We start from the raw sequence: 16,164 nt of genomic DNA, 5'->3' as shown, positions 1-16,164 counted from the left end.
ACCCCCGTGCAGTGTCCATGCCCTGACTGGGTAGGACAAGGCCAGCAGGGAACAGGGACTCTGGGGAGAACCACAGCCCTGAAACGGGGTCCTGCAGCACCCAGCCTTGTGCTCTGGCCCCGAAGAGGCTGCCCAGCCCTGTGGCCACGGGGCCCTGCTTCCAGCTGCCCGGCCACTGAACCTCTGTCCTCCCTGACAGCCCCACAGCCCAATCTGCGGGCCCCGGCTTCCGAACAGACCATGACAAACTGTGGGTGGAACCACAGCCTTTGCTGCTTCCCCAGTCCCCCTCTTTTGTTGTCATTGTTGTTTTGTTTCTTTTGAGGCAGGCTCTTGCTATGCAGTTCAGGATGGCCTCAAATGTGGGGCGATCCTCCTGCCCCTGCCTCCTCAGTGCTGGGGTTGCAGGCGTGCATCCCCAGCTCTTTTTTAAAAAGTGTTTATTTTAATCCAAAATCTAAGTATCTAAACTCCCCAGGCTGAGTGGCCTCAAACTTGTGATCCCCCTGCCTCAGCCTCCCAGCATGCTGGGATAAAGGCGAGGGCCACTGGGATTGGCTAAAAGTCAAGACTGTGGCCTTGGGATCACATTTCTAATGTGTGAGCTTTAAGGGACACATTCGCGCCATAACCATCTTCCAAACTATACTTTCCATGTATCTGGAGAGCCACGGTGCATACCTGAAATCCAACCTACCTGGGAGGCTGAGGCAGAGGATCACAGTTTGAGGCCCACCTGGCCACTTAGCGAGACCCGGGCCATTTCCTGAGCAGGACCCGGCACACGGCAGGTGCCCAGTCCGTGCTGAATGGAAGCCTGGGTGCTGGGACGCACGTGACCTGGGTCCCTTCGCCCCCACAGTCCCACGGGCAGCAGCCGCTACGCGTCATCTGGCGAGCTGAGCCGGGGCAGCTCACAGCTGAGCGAGGACTTCGACCCCGAGGAGCAGAGCCTGCAGGGCTCGGAGCTGGAGGACGAGCGGGACCGCGACTCCTACCACTCGTGCCACAGCTCGGTGAGCTACCAGCAGGACTCGCCGCGCTGGGACCAGGACGCCGAGGAGCTGGACGAGGAGGAGCTGGAGGAGGAGGAGCTGGAGGAGGAGGAAGAGGAGGCTGTGCCCGACGACCTGGCCAGCTACGCCCTGCGCCAGGAGCCCGCGGTGGCTGAGCCCAAGGACTTCAAGCGCGTGAGCCTCCCTCCCACCGTCCCCGAGAAGGAGGCGGCAGCCCCGGGGCTGCCCACCGAGGGCCCCGACCTAGCCAAGGCAGCCCCTAAGCCGGCCACGACCGAGGAGACGCCCGCACCTGAGCCCCCCGAGGCGGAGGAGAGGTAGTGGCTGTGGCTGAGGGCAGGGCCGGCCCAGGTCGCTGTGGGGACCCCAGGCCGGGCAGGCCGGGCGCTGCAGGGTGGGGCTGGGATCAGCAGGGGTCGGGCAGAGTGAGGAGGTCGCAGGGCGCCACGGGACCCGGGAAGGGGACCCTGGGGGGCCGGCGGGTGACTCCGTGGGCAGGTGCGGAAACAGCGGCCAGCGAGGACGTGGGGCACGCGGGGTGGAGGGAGGGGAGGCGTGGGGAGCTGCCGCGTGGCTCACGTCGCCCCCGCCGCAGTTTCAGGCCCCAAGAGGATGAAGGCCGGGAAGGCCAGGACTCCATGTCCAGGGCCAAGGCCAACTGGCTGCGCGCCTTCAACAAGGTGCGGATGCAGCTTCAGGAGGTGAGTGAGGGAGCCCCACCCACGGCAGCGTGGTCACGCCCAGTGTCCCGCCCACCCCACGATGGCCACGCCCACTGCTGGACTCGTGCAGTCTGGCCCACCCAAGACCTAACCCACTTTTAACCACACCAATGTCCCACTCCCACCTGTTCACCCACACCCAGTGCCCGACCCACACCCCTCAGCCACGCCTGACTCCAGCCATTCACAGGGTGGCCACTCCCAAAACCACACCCATGCGGACTAGCCTGCCATCCAAATGCACACCCACTTTGACCACACCCACCTCTCCACCCACAGCCAACGTGGCCACGCCCAGTGCCCAGTCCACGCTTGGCCACGCCCACTGCAGGCTGGCCACGCCCATGCGGGCCACTGACCTCTTGCCTGGTGGCCCTGTGGGGTTGAGTACGGAGCTGCCGCCTCCAACTCAACATCAGACTCAACCTCCACCTAGCTAGCTCCTGTACCTTGGCCCAGCTTGTCCCCAGCGCAGCCTTCCTCAGGGCCAGGAGGAAAGAGAACTGAAACCTGGCCCAGTCTGAGGTCATGGCAACAGCCACATCCAGGTCAAATTCAAGGTCAGGGAGTGGCCCCTGGTCTGTGCTGAGCCCTGAAGGATAAACGGAGGCCCCTGGAGTGCGGAAGGTGGCAGGATGCACATAGTCTGGTGACAAGTCATGCAAAGGCCCCGGGGCACCAGGGTATCCAACTGAAGCAGGCTGTCAGGAGATCAGGAAATCACAGAATCTGCTGTTTGAACCAGAGAAATGTTAACCTCTGAGCCCACTAAGACTGGAAGTTGGCTTCGGTGCTGACAAATCCCCAGGTTTGGCAGCGAGGCTGATGGGGTGTGTGACACAGAGGTGTGGATTTCTCCCCCCCCCCCCACTCGCCGATTCTACACAAGGATAAACCAAGGCCCAGAGGGTCCGGGGCCCTAAGAACACAGTCGGAAGTGGAAATGGAGGGGGGTCGGCCACTGACTGTGCCTGTCTGTCTGTCTGTCCTGCAGGCCCGGGGAGAAGGAGAGCCCAAGTCCCTGTGGTTCAAGGGCAGGTGAGTGAAGGAACTGTGGCCCCGGCAGGCTGCTTTGAACCAGGGCTCAGCCTAGAGAGGGTGGGAAGTGGCCCTGTTTAGAAAGGAGACAGATGGATGTCTTTGGTTTGCTTTGTTGTTTTTGAGATGGGATCTTGCTATGTTCACCCTGACCTCTTGGGCTCAAGTGGTCCTCCTGCCTCAGCCTCCTCAGTAGCTGGGGCCCCAGGCACATGCCGCACACCCAGCAGAAATAACCATAAGATAAGCAGAAACCAGTTCTCACCCCCTCCCCATGCAGCCCTGCAGTCTGGCTTGCTTTGGTTCTGTTTCTGAATGTCTCGGGTTCTCGCTTGGGTTACAGGCTTTTTAATTAACAAGAGCCACAGAGCTGTCCCATCAGTCCCCAAGGCGCCTGCTTGAGGGTGGCAGGTGGGGAGCTTGGACAGCACAGGAGATAATTTTAAGGGACATTTGTGTGTGCAACTAGCATCAGGACTGTGGCCTCCTTCCTACGTGCCTCCCTTGCACACAGAATCAGGGACAGGAGTAGGCTTCAGCTCTAAAAATAAAAGAGGGGCCCTGGCTGGAGGTGGCACCAGAGCGGAGCCTGCTGGGGACCCCGGTTGGCGCCTGTCTGACGGGGGAGGCACTCCAGGGCTCTCCACCCCAAGCTGCAGAGGCCCTGCGTCGTGGACACCCTCTGAGGCCCAGAGGGGGACTCACGACACTGCCCTTCTCACTGAAGCTGCTCTCGGCAGGGTCTCCACAAAGGGCTGGGCAGCGAAGCAGGCTCCTTCTCCGTCAGCTCTCCCTCTCAGCCGGCCTTCAAGTGTGCACAGTGTATCCAAAGCTGAGCACAGAGAAGGGCTCCGTCGTCCCCGCACTTGGGCGGCTGAGGCAGGAGGGTCATGTGTTGGAGCCTGGCCTAGGCAACTCAGGGAGACCCTGTCTCAAAATAAAAACGGACTGGGGATCAGGCTCAGTGTGAAGGCCCTGGGTTCCATGCCCAGGACTGAAAAAAGAAAAGAAAGATTTCCTTTCTATTCCAGCATGGCATTTGGATTTGCCTTCATTCTGTTTTCATTAAACGTGGTCACCATCACTCCATTTCCCAGATGTGGAAGTGGAGGCCGAGATTTCGACTCCTAGGGATGTCACGTGGTGTGGTTGCTCCCCGGGCATGCAGAGGGGGCTGAGGCCAGAACTCTGAGGTCAGGGTGTGGGGCCGCAGGGCACGAGCCTCCCTTGCGGTTCCTAGCCCTGTCTGTCCCCTCGTTGCGGTCCGTGCCCCTCTGCCATCTCTGCTGTCACAGGGCTGTGCACTCCGGGCAAGGCACTGGCCACACTGGGCGCAGGGCATTCCATCCCAGAGACTTTCCCAGATAAGGTCCCCTGAGGGCGGGAGTCTGGGTGACTTCCAGCTCCACCCTGGGGGGGGCAGGCTCCACCCTCACGCCTGGGGAGGTCTGGTGGCCTACCCGGCCCCAGGCAGTGTCTGTGTGGCCTGGGGAAACCTGACCCTCAACATCCCGTGTCCCTCGCAGCCCTGGAGGTGGCCTTATCATCATCGATAGCATGCCAGACATCCGCAAGAGGAAGCCCATCCCGCTCGTGAGCGACCTGGTAGGCATTTCCGTGACAGAGTGGGATGGCCACAAGCAGTGCCCAACCTGCCCACCTGCCGGCGGCGGTCCTGGGGCTGGGGGCTGGCTAGGCCTTCTCTGGGACTGATGCAGTCTGCTTTCTACCCCGTGTGCTCGCGGATGCTTCAGGCCATGGTGAGTGTTGCGACCCGGTCCTGAGGGGCTCCAATCCCAGCTCCGCAGGGGGTATTCCCGCTGTCCCTGTCGTGGGCTCTGGGCCTTGCCCTGCCCATGGTCCGCGGCTCCCGACGGCTCTGCTGTGTGGCTGGGACGTCACCTAGGGTGACCCGGGTCCGTCCGCGGTGGGGAGAGACCCCTTAACTCGGAGCCCCTACCGCTTCCTCCTCCTGTGCTGTGATCTGCGACCTGTGACCTGTGACCTGCGACCTGTGACCGGCTGGCCTTCCCCCAGTCCCTGGTCCAGTCCCGAAAGGCGGGCATCACGTCGGCTCTAGCCTCCAGCACGCTGAACAATGAGGAGCTGGTGCGTGCCCGGGCGCTGGGCGCGGGGCGGGGGCGGGGCCTGAGGAGGGCGGGCCTGGGAGCGATGCCGACGGTGCCTCTCCTCCCGCAGAAAAACCACGTTTACAAGAAGACCCTGCAAGCCTTAATCTACCCCATCTCCTGCACCACACCGCACAACTTCGAGGTGTGGACGGCCACCACGCCTACCTACTGCTACGAGTGCGAGGGGCTGCTGTGGGGCATCGCGCGGCAGGGCATGCGCTGCACCGAGTGCGGCGTCAAGTGCCATGAGAAGTGCCAGGACCTGCTCAACGCCGACTGCCTGCAGCGTGAGTGCAGGGAGGGGCAGGGAGGGGCGGGGAGGGGCGGGCGGGAGGCCAGGGAGGGACGCCCTTGGGCTGAGCGGGCCGGCGACCAGGAGCGCTCTGAAAAGGAGGAATACTATTGGGCTGGAAGGGCGAGGGGCGGGATGTGGGCGGGGCCATACAAGAGGCAGAGCTGGCTAAGGAGGAATATCATTGGGCTGGGCCAACTGAGGGGTGGGGCGGTGGGCAGGACGTTGCGGGCTGGGGCAGGGCTCCGCGACTGAAGAAGTCACCCTGGGAGAAGGGTAGGGCCCCTGGGACAGGGTAAGAGGGCTGCCTTCGGGGACCTGAAAAGGAAAAGGAGCTGAGCAGGTCAGAGGAGGGCGCAGCATCTTCCCCAGAAAAAAGTGCGAGAAGGCGGACTCCCGTGGTCCCTCCAGTGGGCGGGCACTAGAGGGGAGGGGTTTGGGCTGCCCTCGAGATGAGGGCGTGGCCTGAGGGGAGGGCCTCTGGGGGCATGGCTGGGAGGCAGGAGTGGCTCCTGGTGGGCGTGGCCTACAGGTAGGCCTGAGGGGTGTGGTTCTGGGCGTGGCTTCGGTGGGCGTGGCCTTGGGATCAGAGCGGCCGAGCAGGGATGAGGCCCTGGGACACCCCACCCCCCACCCCCACCCCCACCCCCGGCTGCGCTTGCCCGGCCCCCGAGGGCTCTGGGGCAGCAGAGACAGCTCGGCCTGGTCCCGCAGGGGCCGCGGAGAAGAGCTCCAAGCACGGCGCCGAGGACCGAACGCAGAACATCATCATGGTGCTCAAGGACCGCATGAAGATCCGGGAGCGCAACAAGCCCGAGATCTTCGAGCTCATCCAGGAGGTCTTCGCCGTGACCAAGTCGGCGCACACGCAGCAGATGAAGGCGGTGAAGCAGAGCGTGCTGGATGGCACGTCCAAGTGGTCGGCCAAGATCAGCATCACGGGTGAGGCGGCGCGGGGCGCGGGCCGGGTCGGGCAGCGCGGGGCGCCCGGGCCCACCGCCGTGCTGTCTTGCAGTGGTCTGCGCCCAGGGCCTGCAGGCCAAGGACAAGACGGGCTCCAGCGACCCTTACGTCACGGTCCAGGTCGGCAAGACCAAGAAACGGACGAAAACCATCTACGGCAACCTCAACCCCGTGTGGGAGGAGAACTTCCACTTGTGAGTGCCAGGCCGGGCTGGCTGGGCCGGGAGGGCTCCTGGCCCGCCGCGGCTACCTGACGCCGGCCCTCGCCCGCCCCTCCCTGCGCAGCGAATGTCACAACTCCTCCGACCGCATCAAGGTGCGCGTGTGGGATGAGGACGACGACATCAAGTCCCGCGTGAAGCAGAGGTTCAAGAGAGAGTCGGACGACTTCCTGGGGCAGACGATCATCGAGGTGCGGACGCTCAGCGGCGAGATGGACGTGTGGTACAACCTGGGTGAGCTAGGGCAACAGGGCCGGGCCTGCTGGACGGGAGGAGGGGGCCAGGCGCAGAGGGGCATGGCGGGGGGGCGGCGAGGCGGGAACCCCGGCCCTGCCTAGGAAGGCCGGCCGGCTGGGAGGAACACACCCAGACTTCGCCCCAGCGAGGACTGAGGTCCAGGACCTGTCTGACAGGAGGGATGGCCGGGAAACGGTGTCTAAGGGAGGAGACGACCTCTTTCTTTTTGTACGTTTTTGCGGTACATGCATTTTACAGTCATCTTGGGGAGTGGGTACACGTACGTAATACAGCTTGTTTCTTTTTATTAAGTTTATTGGTACATTTTAGATATGCATACTAATCACATTCTGGTCACATTGATCCTAATCCTAGGGAATTTGTGCCTGTACATGATGTATCTTAAACTTTTTTCCCATTCCCATACCATTCAACCCCTCTTCCTCTCCTTTTCTTTTGTGTTTCTGGTACCGGGGATCGAACTCGGGACCTTGCACTTTCAAGACAGACGGCGGAACCACTGAGCTGAATCTCCACTGCCCTCTTCCTCTCCTTGTTTACAGCAGCTTTGTTCTCATTTTTCCTTCTTTACTCATTTTTTTCCCTTCCTTCCCTCTTCCCCCTCCCTAGCTCCCCTTACCATTTAAACTTTTTTTTTTTTTTTTTTTTTTTTTTACTTTTTCACAATATCTGTTATACGTTTTGGGTCCTTATTGATTCTTTCAGTTTCTCACACCAGAGAAACAATGCAATATTTACACATGTGCATTCGATTTATTTCACTTAAAAGTATGGTCTCAAAGTGCATCCATTTATCTAGAAATGGCTCAAGTTTACCCTTCTTTATGGCTGAGTAGTACTCCATTGTACAAAAAAACCCCACATCTTCTTTATCCATTCATTGGTTCATGGACATTTGGGGTGTTTCCAAGAATGGAACCTCTAGCCCTAGTTGAGTTTTTGAGGACTCTCCACACTGATTTCCATAGTAGTTGCACCAGTCTACACTCCTACCAACAGTGGAGAAGGGCTCCTTTTGCTTCACAACTCTGCCAGCATTTGTTATTGGTTGATTTCTTGATAATTGCCATTATTTCTGGAGTGAGTTGGAATCTCAGCACTGTTCTAATTTACATCTCTGGAATGACCAGTGATGCTGAACATTTTTTTTCACTGGAAGAAAGATAGCCTCTTTAATAAATGATGCTGGAAAACTGGCTTTTCACATGCTGAAGATTAAAACTAGGCCCATAAGCTAAAGTCTAAATGGATTAAAGATCTAAATATTAAAACAGAAACACTAAATCTGCTGGGAGATAGAATAGGTAGAACTCTTGAAGACATAGGTGTAGGCAAAGACTTCATGAACAAAACCCTGACTACACGGGAAATATCACAAAGAATCAACAACTGGGATCTCATCTTATTAAAAAGCTTTTGCACAGCAAAAAAAAAAAATCATCAAAAGAGTGAAGAGACCACCCACAGAGTGGGAAAAAAGTTTTGCCAGCTATTCCTCAAAGGACTAATATCTAGTATATATAAAGAACTCAGAGCCAGGGGTTTAGCTCAGTGGTTCTGCCACCTGCCTCGCAAGTGCAAGGTCCCGAGTTCCATCCCCCGTACCAAAACAAAAAACAAAAAAACAAAAACCTCAAAAAAATCAAAGCCCCCAAATTTAAAGACCCAGACCAATAATGGGCATCTGAAATGGACAGACACTTCTCAGGTGAAGAAATAGAAATAGCAAATAAATACATGAGAGCCAATCCTAAGAGAGACACTGGGCCTTAATTTCAGGGCATCGGGAAGGCTACAGAGTGGTGCCAACATTAAAATATCTCATTCAATGGACATTAAAATAGACTGGCGTGGTAGTGCATGTCTGTCACCCCAGTGCTCTGGGAGGCTGAGGCAGGAGGATTGCAAGTTCGAGTCCAACCTGGGAAATTTAGCAACTTAGCAAGTCTCAAAGTAATAAACAAAGAAGGATTGGGAATGGAGCTCAGCGTGAAGGCCCTGGGTTCCATCCCCAGTACAAAACAGAAAGGGCCACCAGGCTGACAGCGGGGGCTCATAACACAGCCCTCCCTCTCTGCCCTGCAGACAAGAGAACTGACAAGTCTGCAGTGTCAGGTGCCATCCGGCTGCACATCAGCGTGGAGATCAAGGGTGAGGAGAAGGTGGCCCCCTACCATGTCCAGTACACCTGCCTGCACGAGGTGAGCCCCTCTGCCCAGGCTGCCCTGCCCCTCCTTCCTCGAAGCCAATCGAGCTCTGCAGCACCTTGGGCAGTTCCCCATGCCACTCCCTCGACCCAGAAAACTCCTCTCCATCTGCCGCGGCCCAGCTCCAGGGCCCCTCCTTGGGGAAGCCCCCAGACCTCCAGACTGACTCTCACCCATCAGCCCCGTGGGCTGCCTTCTGGCCCAGAGCTGTGGCTCAGGGTTGGGCCCTGCTGTCCCCAGGACTGAGCTCACTGGATGATTGGATGACTGAGTGAAGAGTGGATAAGGAGGAAGGGTGGAGAGATGGCAAGTAAATGGGTGGGCAGGGAGGCGAGAGCGGGTGGGTGCTGGAATGGACAGGCGGCGGGCGGACGACGCATGGAGGGATTGCGGCTGGGTTAGTATTGGACATGTCGGAATGGATGAGTAAACGGGCACAGGTAATGGGCAGTGGTGTTGGATGGGTAGAGAGATGGATGATGGATGGATGGAGAGAGGCAGAAAGACAGAGAGGAACTGGATGGTGGGATGGTGGATGGATGAACTGTTGGATAGACAGATTAAATTGTCAGTAGGAGGGCGGGGGATTTAGCTCAGTGGTTCTGGTGCCTGCATTGCAAGCGCAAAGTCCTGGGTTCGATCCCCGGTACCAAAAATAAATAAATTAATTAGTTGTGAGTAGGATAGGGTGGGTGGACGTGTTGTTGGACTGGTAAAAGGGAGGGTGAGTAGATAGGTGAACATTTTGATAGGTGGATGGGTGGGAGGGTGGGTGGGAGAATGAGTGGATGGACAAACAGGCAGATGGCCAGGTGGATGACAGGGTGTGTGGCTGGGTAAGAGGAAGAGTGGAAAATGGGTAAGCGGGTGGACAGATGGATGGATGTGTGGTTGAACTACCACAAGTACAGAGGAAAAGGTGCTTGAATTTTGTAGTTAAATAAACAGGTGAATGAGAATATGGATGGGTGGGTGGATAGATAGATGAATGGATGGGTGGATTGTTGATTGTATGGAAGGATGAATTTTTGCATAGATGGATTGAACTGTGGGTAGTTGTATGGGATGGATGGATGGATGGACTTGAATTGTTAAAAGGACAGATAAGTGAATTTGGGGATAGCTGGATGAATGGGGCTGGTGGGTGGATGGACAGATGCTTGGGTAGGTTGATGGTGAGTGGATGGGTGGGCAGGTGGACGAGATGGCTGGGGTGGGTGGCAGAGTGGCAGATGGACAGACGGACACCTACACGCCTGTGTGGCTGATTTACTGACTGGCTTGGTGGCAAGGTGAAACTTACGGTAGTGGGTGGATGGGTGGGTGAGCGCACGGATGAAGGACAGAGCCAGGAGAAGGCAGCAGGGTGGGCGTTGCGGGGGCCCGGGCGCCCGCTTTGCCCCCAACCACAAGCCCTTCCCCGGCGCAGAACCTCTTCCACTTCGTGACGGACGTGCAGAACAACGGTGTCGTGAAGATCCCGGACGCCAAGGGCGACGACGCCTGGAAGGTTTACTACGACGAGACGGCCCAAGAGATCGTGGACGAGTTCGCCATGCGCTATGGCGTGGAGTCCATCTACCAAGCCATGACGTGAGGCTGCAGGCGGGGTGGGCGGGGCTCCGGGAAGGCCCGGCCCGACCCGGGGAAGTGGGCGTGGCCTGCTGGGAGTGACTGCTATTGGGGCGTGGCCAGCAGGTTGGGGTGATCCAGCTGCCATGTAGTGGGCGTGGCCAGCAGGTTCGGGGCCTGGCCGAGCTGCCAGTGGTGGGCGTGGCTGATCGTGGGGCGTGGCCAGCAGGTTGGGGGCGTGGCTGGACCCGAGGGGCCCAGAATTGCAGGGAATTGGCTGTAGGAGGTGAACTGGGAGGGGAGCTAGAGGCCACTCGGCCTGGGGGGCAGGGGTGGAAAGATGGAGACGGGGCGCAGTTAGGCACAGAGCAGGCCTGTGGCTGGGGGCTCAGGTGCCCCTCTGGCCGCTGCCTGGGCTCTGGGGGACCCCGCCTCCTGCCCCGCTCCTCCCGCAGCCACTTCGCCTGCCTGTCCTCCAAGTACATGTGCCCCGGGGTGCCCGCCGTCATGAGCACCCTGCTCGCCAACATCAACGCCTACTACGCGCACACCACCGCCTCCACCAACGTGTCTGCCTCCGACCGCTTCGCCGCCTCCAACTTCGGGGTCAGTCCCGGCCAGGGAAAGGGGACCCGGCCCAGCCCGGACCGGCCTCGCGGGGCTTTGAACCCCCACCCTGCGCCGCCCTGGACCCCTGAACATGCGCAGTGGTGGGGGGTGGGGGTCCTGGTGGCTGGGGTGCGCGTAGCACTGGCGACGCCCCACCCTGACCCCACGGCCTTCCGCCTCCTCAGAAAGAGCGGTTCGTGAAGCTCCTGGACCAGCTGCACAACTCGCTGCGGATCGACCTCTCCATGTACCGGGTGAGAGGCTTCAAGGCCGGCGCGGGCCGAGGCCCGCTCCCCCAGCTCCTCCGTTGCGGGCCCTTGCCCAACTGCACAGGCCTAGGCCTAACCTCGGCCCACCCTCGGCCCTCCTGCAGCTTGGGGCGTCTCTTACTGCCCCCCCCCCCGCCCGTGCTGCCTCCTCTCCTCCCCCAGCCTTCTTTCACTCCCGCTTCCAGTACCCCAGTCCCGGGGCGGAACCGCGGGCCTTCACGCTCAGCCCCAGCCCCAGCCCCAGCCCCAGCTCATTAAGTCACTAACTTCCCAGCCTCAGGCCACACTCGCAGCCCTCCCAGGGTGCTGGGATGATGGGTGTGCCCACCACTGCCGGCTGTAACCCAGCTCTCCTTTCACTCCCAACAGAACAACTTCCCAGCCAGCAGCCCAGAGAGGCTCCAGGACCTCAAATCCACTGTTGACCTTCTCACCAGCATCACCTTCTTCCGGATGAAGGTAGGAGTGCCGGCAGCCCCACTTCCGCCTTTCCTTAGGGTTTGGTTTTGGTTTTTATCTGGGTTGGTTTTAGTCTTGTTTTGGTACCAGGGATTGAACTCGGGACCTTCCGCTTGCAAGGCAGACGCAGTGCCACTGAGCTAAATCCTTGGCCTGTTTTGTTTTTTGCTGATACATAAAACCCTGAAGATCATGCACATTAATGGGTACTGTGTAATGTTCGGTACACATATCTACATAGCGTGATGTTTAAATCAGCTTAAACATTTATTACTTCCTTGTGCCGCCAAAATCCTGTTTTCTAGCTTTGTGTGTTTGTGTGTGTGTGTGTGTGTGTGTTTCTCGGGATTGAACGATGGCCCTTTGCACTGAGCTACCTCTCCAGAGCACACACACACCACGTATTTATTTATGTGGCAAGGCCTTGCTAAGTCACCACATTGCCCGGCTGGGCTCAAACTTGGGATCCTCCTGCCTCAGCCTCCCACAGCACTGGGATTCCAGGTGTGCGCCCCCACTCCCAGCTCTCCTGGCTGTTTGCAGTGCGCGTTATGTTCCTGCCACCTGTGTCACCACCTGTCTGTGCGGCAGTGCCCCAGAAGCCTTGCTCCTGTCCGACTGCCCCTCAGTTGGTCACCCCACCCCACCCTCAGCCTCTGTAACCACCGCAATGCCCTCATCTCTCTGAGACCAGCTCTGTAGTTTGCACCCCTGAGGGCATCGGGCAGTACTTGTCTCTGTGCACAGCTTATTCCATTTAAGGTCTTGATCTCTGGCCAGGCATGGTGGTGCACAGCTGGAGTCCCAGAACTCAGGAGGCTGAGGCAGGAGGATCATGAGCTCAGGACCAGCCTAGACACATGGCAAGACCCTGTCTCAAACACCAACCGCTCAACCACAAGAAGCAAATAATCATCTCCAGTTCCATCCATGCTGTCTCAAATGATGCGATTTCACATTTTCTTGGCTGAATAGTATTCCTTTGTGTAGAGGTGCCAGTTTTCTTTGTCCACGCACCCACTGATGGACACTTAGCTTGGTCCACCCCTCGGCTAATCCAGATGGTGCTGCAGTGAATGTGGAGCACAGAAGTCTCTTCATCACACTGATGACATTGGTTGTAGACCCACGACATCATGGTTAGGCCATGAGGCAGAGCTCGCTCAGGTTTTCTGAGGCGCCTTGGTGCTGTGTCCACTGTGCCTGTCCTAACTTGTACCCCCATTCGCAGTGCCAGGTTTCCTCACCATCTCTAGGTGTCTTTGGTCTTTTGGGCCATGACCGTTCTTACTGTGGGGAGGTGATCTCTCTCTGTGGTTTCGACCTCTGCGACTGCATCTCCTTTGGCCCAAATGCACCGCCCCTGCTGGGTGCATCTTGCCGCCTCTGTGCCTCATGCGTCTCCTTCCTCACAGGTCCAGGAGCTGCAGAGCCCACCCCGAGCCAGCCAGGTGGTGAAGGACTGCGTGAAAGCCTGCCTCAACTCGACCTACGAGTACATCTTCAACAACTGTCATGAGCTCTACAGCCGAGAGTACCAGGCAGACCCGGTGAGGCCCCCGCTGGGGCGCAGGGGAATTGGGGTCCCACTGCACCCCCCAGGCCTCACCACCGTGAGCGTCGGTGCCTTCTGTAAAGTGGGTTCATGAGACGCATCTCAAGGTCGAGGGAAACATGTACTAGATGGACACCTGAGAGAAAATCCGGGTACACGCTTGGCATTGAGCAGACAGGAGCGCTCAGCAGCTCCTTGGTGGGCTGAGCTCGTGGTGGAGTCGTTCTAATGTGGAGCTGAATTTCTGGAACAGAGCTCAGTGTTGATCATTCGGCTGAATTTATCCAAAATCATTCAACAGGTGTGCATCTGGCACACGTCCCAGGACTGTGGGTAAGATTTCACAGGTGACTGTGGTCTGAGAGGAGGGAGGAGGTGCACCTCGGGGCTCTGTAACCCAGGGTGACTAGTCCTGAGATGAGGCAGCTCTAAGGCTCGGGGGCCTGGGGCGCCCCCACCCCAGCTTCTGGCGGATGGGACTCATCTGCTGAGAAAAGGCCCTCAGCTGCCTTCTCTTCCTTAGGTTGAGATCAGGCACCTCCCTGAGTTGGGTTGAGGTGAGCTGTGTGGATCAGGGTGAGTTCATCTATCGTCTGTTAGTTCCATGTATCTCTGTTTGGTTGGCTTCAGTTAAAAGTGTTCTTGACAAATTAGTGATCGGAGCTAAGTTGGACTGAGTTAAGTTTGAGTGTGGAGCCTCTCATTCATTTCCCTTCATTCATTTCCCTCTCCCTCCCAAATTAATTCCGCATCTGCTCAGTTTGTTTTTGACTGGGCTGAACTGAGTTGAGTCAGGATAAGCTGGCTTCTTAAGCGCAGTTGATCTCACTTGCTCTGGGTCCAGAGGGGCTTGTTTCAGTGGTGTCTTACTTACAGTCCCAGACCTGGGACCCTGTACCCAACACCCACGACTTACAGAAAGAGAGATTTATTTTGCTCACAATTTTCAGAGGATTCAGTTTATAGTTGGTGGCTCCAAGGCAGGAAGGTCATTGTCCAAGAGTCTGGTAGAGAAAGCTGCTCACATCGTGGCAGCCAGGAGGCAGCGAGAAGGAGGAGCTGAGGACAGGAATTCATGCTGCCAGCCCCAGCTACAGGGGTAGATCCCACTCTGAACTGCTCAGTGTGTGAATCCACCCAGGAGTGCAACCCCCATGACCCAAGCACCTACGGAAGCCCCAGCCTCTGCGCACCAGGGCCTTCTGGGGAAATCTGGACCTGCACCATGACAAGTGGACTCCACTCATTTCCATCTTGAAGCTGTCCTTGGCTGGCCCAAGAATTTAGGTTGGGTTAAGAAGGGTGGCGTTGCATTGGGTTGACCTGGTTTGAGTTGGATTGAGCTGCATTACGTTGGGGTGGGCTCAGGTCAAGGAGACATGTTTCCATTCTGTTGATGTTGGTCTTGGACAAGCTGGTTGGGTTCAGCCCCACTGAGCTCATCCATGCTGCACTCACTCAGTCCTGTTCAGTTGGCCCATGTGTCTCCCACTGGGTCCACGCAGGAGAGCAGCTTCTGTTAGCCCGGGTGGGCTCTTATTGCCTTCAGTCTGGTTCCACTTGGTCTCCTGGGATTGGATTTTGTTCAAATTCAGTTCTATGTGTTTCCATTCCATTTCTGGGGTGAGCGTAAGAGTTGTCCAGTGTGTGGAGCTGCAGTGACGGAGCTGGGTTTGGGCCAGTCCTCAGGAGTCTGGGATTTTCCATGCAACCTCCTGCCTGAGCCAGATGTCAAGAGGGCCCCTCCTCGACAACCTCCTGCCCCTCTGTAATGTCCTGGCCAAGCCCTGTTCATCCTCAAAATGTGTCCACTGCCCCTCTCAGGCCAAGAAGGGGGAGGTCCCCCCAGAGGAGCAGGGCCCCAGCATCAAGAACCTCGACTTCTGGTCCAAGCTGATCACCCTCATAGTGTCCATCATCGAGGAAGACAAGAACTCTTACACCCCCTGCCTCAACCAGTGAGTTGTGGGTCTGTGGAGTGAAGTATCAGGGTCCTGTGTGTGTGTGTGTGTGTGTGTGTGTGTGTCACATGTGTGCATCTTGTGTGTAAAAGAGATTGTGTTTGATTCCACATGAGATGTGCACATGGGAACATGTGTAGTCTGTTGTACTATTGTGGAATTCAAGAGACAGAAGAGACCACTAGGAAACGAGGATTTATTTAGTAGTGTGCTGTCTGAGTGGGACTCCTATCTAAAAGCCTGGGCCCTGAACAAAGGGAAAGCTCTAGTTTTTATACATTTGTCAAAGGGGTTGGCATGAAACAGGACAAAGGCAGTTATTCACTCAGTGACATGTTTACATCTTAGCCTTGAAAAATGGATATCAGGAATTTTAGGATGTCATAGGACTCTTTTTATAGGAACATAGTTCTCAACCTTATCTGTATTTGAGTTCTCTTATCTGAGTTCGGTCCCTAGTACCACAAAAAGAAAAATGACATTAACAGATCTTCCAAACTGTTGCCAGGGATTTAGCTTGGTGGCACTGTGCCTGCCTTGCAAGTGCAAGGTCCTGAGCTCGATCCCCAGTACCGAAAAAAAAAAATAGATGGATAGATGAGTGCTTAGATGGTGAGTAGATAGGTGGATATTTGGACCCGTGGCTGAATGGATGAGGAAATAAGTGGAAGGATGGATGGATGGATGGATGGGTGGGTCAATGGGTGGATGGATGGATGGGTGGGTAGATGGATGGATGGGTGGATGGGTGGATGGATGGGTAGATGGGTGGGTGGATGGGTAGATAGATGGATGGATGGATGGATGGGTGGGTGGGTGGGTGGGTGGGTAGATGGATGAGTGGGTGGATGGGTGGATGGATGGGTGGGTGGATGGGTAGATGGATGGAT

At 57.3% G+C, this 16,164-nt stretch overlaps 1 protein-coding gene across 2 annotated transcripts in view; it reads left to right on the top strand.

Annotated features, from left to right (window-relative positions):
• The window catches only part of Unc13a (unc-13 homolog A), a 45,809-nt gene that overhangs the window by 11,539 nt on the left and 18,106 nt on the right, over positions 1-16,164 (top strand). The window contains exons 10-26 of one of the 2 annotated variants that reach the window (XM_087201837.1): positions 863-1,333; positions 1,612-1,717; positions 2,733-2,776; positions 4,303-4,381; positions 4,531-4,536; positions 4,814-4,885; positions 4,976-5,195; positions 5,915-6,142; positions 6,216-6,357; positions 6,449-6,618; positions 8,728-8,843; positions 10,279-10,442; positions 10,877-11,027; positions 11,216-11,284; positions 11,669-11,758; positions 13,174-13,308; positions 15,138-15,271. In XM_087201837.1, the coding sequence (XP_087057963.1) occupies positions 863-1,333; positions 1,612-1,717; positions 2,733-2,776; positions 4,303-4,381; positions 4,531-4,536; positions 4,814-4,885; positions 4,976-5,195; positions 5,915-6,142; positions 6,216-6,357; positions 6,449-6,618; positions 8,728-8,843; positions 10,279-10,442; positions 10,877-11,027; positions 11,216-11,284; positions 11,669-11,758; positions 13,174-13,308; positions 15,138-15,271 (2,397 nt within the window). The remainder of the gene's footprint in view (positions 1-862; positions 1,334-1,611; positions 1,718-2,732; positions 2,777-4,302; positions 4,382-4,530; positions 4,537-4,813; positions 4,886-4,975; positions 5,196-5,914; positions 6,143-6,215; positions 6,358-6,448; positions 6,619-8,727; positions 8,844-10,278; positions 10,443-10,876; positions 11,028-11,215; positions 11,285-11,668; positions 11,759-13,173; positions 13,309-15,137; positions 15,272-16,164) is intronic. The other variant, XR_015447587.1, reaches the window with a different exon arrangement.

Source organism: Heterocephalus glaber, unplaced genomic scaffold, assembly GCF_053883595.1.
Source record: "Heterocephalus glaber isolate CG9 unplaced genomic scaffold, H.glaber_assembly_v1.0 deba00001761, whole genome shotgun sequence".
Taxonomy (NCBI): domain Eukaryota; kingdom Metazoa; phylum Chordata; class Mammalia; order Rodentia; family Bathyergidae; genus Heterocephalus; species Heterocephalus glaber.
Note: the sequence above shows the minus strand (reverse complement) of the source record. Positions and strands in the feature narration are given on the sequence as shown.